The 2645-nt window shown below is 29.1% G+C and overlaps 1 protein-coding gene across 1 annotated transcript in view; it reads left to right on the top strand.

Moving 5' to 3' along the window:
- Positions 1–2645, top strand: part of LOC106789341 (semaphorin-1A-like) — a 64183-nt gene that overhangs the window by 629 nt on the left and 60909 nt on the right. Inside the window, exons 2-3 of the mRNA XM_014753476.1 lie at positions 294–490; positions 1201–1252. Coding sequence (XP_014608962.1) covers positions 294–490; positions 1201–1252 — 249 coding nt within the window. The remainder of the gene's footprint in view (positions 1–293; positions 491–1200; positions 1253–2645) is intronic.

Below are 2645 nucleotides of genomic sequence, written 5' to 3'. Positions count from 1 at the left end.
AAATAAATAAATTCTTATGTAAAATGTATTGCTTTTACATACTACTCGAAACAACCAAAAATTCTAACCATTCAATGAAAAAAATAAACATTTAATATTATATAATATGTCACCAATATTTTAGAAATAAATAAATTTTTAAGTAAAATGTATAGCTTTTACATACTACTCGAAACAACCAAATATTCTAGCCATTCCACATGCAAATATTTTTCTCAAACAAATCCGTATACAAAGAGTATAAACTCAGGAGGAACTTTGGATTCATCATAATAAAATTTTAAACGAATAAGGAAAACAAGATTTGTAATGATTGTTGTGTATGTTTTTGGATTTCCTTTTCTTTTCCTCAATGTTCGCCAAAAATTGAGATTCTTTATTTTCTGATTACAGGCGAGGTGATTGGACAACGTTTTCTAGGAAACGAAAGCCACGTGGAACACTTCAAGTTACTCGAACGTGTGTCAACTTCCATATTGATCGGGGCGAGGTAATTTTGATACAATGATCCATTAGATTATTTTCAACGATTTCATTTTTGATACGAAACGTTATCGTAGTTCGTGACCGAAAAGAGAATTTATTGGGTAAGTGGGTGGGGGGTGGTAACAGGAATGGGGGATTGCTAACATCAATTCAATATTTTCTTCTAAGTATTGAGTATCTCGAGATACAAGATCAATCTATCTATCTATCTATAGATAAATAGATTGAGATCAATAGATCATTCGTCTATCGATCTATCGATCGATTTGTTCAGTCTCGGGATTGTGTTACGAAAGTGTCGGAAGTTTCTTATCGACCAATCAACAACTTACAACAACAACAACTAAATTCTTCTTTTCCAATCGGAAACATGACGTAGCATACTTGGTTTCGTGTTATCTGAAAAAAAAGAAAAATGTAATGTGGAAAAGATGGAAATTAAAATAAAAATTTACGTAGAGTATATTTATAGAGGGTGTACTTAATATAGTTGATTATTTGACAAATTTTTTTTTTATGTTAATATATAATATAGGTAATAATTTAAATTGTATAGTATATTATTGTATTGTATAGGGAAATAAATGAGAACTAGTCGTGATTTGCCATACAATAGGAATATTATTGAAACGGAGATAATATATTATTTTTTTTTTCAATTAATTATTATTTTGTTTTTTCATACATTCATATTATGTTGTTTCGATTTTTCAGAAATGCCATTTACAACATAAGCCTCCATGATCTCACGGAAATCATCGATCAGGTGAGCTTTTACTCGTTCGTTGTATTCTTTTCCAAAATAGAACAGATAAAGAAATAACAAAAGAAATATTTAAAAAAAAAAGAAGACACATCTTTCTCAAAACTACAACGCTATAGACATTTTTTTTGTTCGAATGATTTATCGATAATCGTTGTTATCGCGAAATCTTAACGATACTCGTATACAATACAACCGATACGAAAAAGTATCAATTAAATTGTATACGTAATAATTAAAAATACGGATTAGAAAAAATCTATATGAAAGTAAAACGAATAACGACAAATTAAAAAAAAAAAGTAATAAAAATCAAATCAAATGCAACCTACGCAAAAAACAAAAATAAAATTGAATATCAAAAACAAATCTTCCTCTTCTTTTGACATAGAAAAAAATGTTATTTTAATGGGAAACGATAAATGTGAAAAGTTTTCATTATTCTTACGTTATTTATGATCAAGAAAAGGGTGTAAATAAAGAAAGGGTAGAACGAGGATTGAAGGATGAGAAATAGGGTTGAAGAAGAAGGGCTAAATATGGGGAAGGGGGGTTTGGGGGAGGTTTGAGAAAGAAAGGTTTTACGTATGTTCACGTTAATATATACTATTTCACGTTCACGAATTTACTGTGAACTCAACCCGACCGTGGCATAAATTAAGAACAATAATGCGAGTATAAATTACCAATAGTGTCCCGAAAGCAGAATGCCGTAACAGTACGTTGTTCTTTCCTTTTTTGTACCCCCTCCTTCATCCCCCCTCTCATCCCTACCTTGTGTAAATCTGAATCTTTCCGCTTGTACTACCCTATGTGCTATTATTTTCATCCTCACGTTTGCTAATTCTTCTTCTTCTTCTCCTCCTCCTTCTGCTGCTGCTGCTACTGATGTTACTACTGTTGCACGATGCATTGTTACTCTCGTATTTTGCGAATAAAAAGAAAAAGAATGTTAACTTATATGTGTAGAAAATAAAATAAAATAAAATAGGGAAAAGATTGGATGGGAATTTTGTGATTTTTTTCTTAGAAATTCGTTTGAGAATTTATTTAAAAATACGAGAATAATAATAATATATGTAAATATATAATAATAATAATAATAATGATAATATGATAGGAGGAGGTGCATTGTTATTTTCGTATTTTGCGAATAAAAAGAAAAAGAATGTTAACTTGTATGTGTAAAAAAAAAAAAAAATAAAATAAAATAGGGAAAAGATTGGGTGGACATTTTGTGATTTTTCTTAGAAATCCATTTAAGAATTTGTTTAAAAGTACCAGAATAATAATAATAATAATATGATAGGAAGAGGTGCATTGTTTCTCTCGTATTTTGCGAATAAAAAGAAAAAGAATGTTAACTTATATGTGTAGAAAAAAATAAAATAAAATA

Source organism: Polistes canadensis, unplaced genomic scaffold (genome assembly GCF_001313835.1).
Source record: "Polistes canadensis isolate GaletaPanama2010 unplaced genomic scaffold, ASM131383v1 scaffold_179, whole genome shotgun sequence".
In the NCBI taxonomy this organism is placed as follows: domain Eukaryota; kingdom Metazoa; phylum Arthropoda; class Insecta; order Hymenoptera; family Vespidae; genus Polistes; species Polistes canadensis.
The sequence above is the reverse complement of the archived record's forward strand: the minus strand, read 5'-3'. Positions and strand labels throughout refer to the sequence as shown.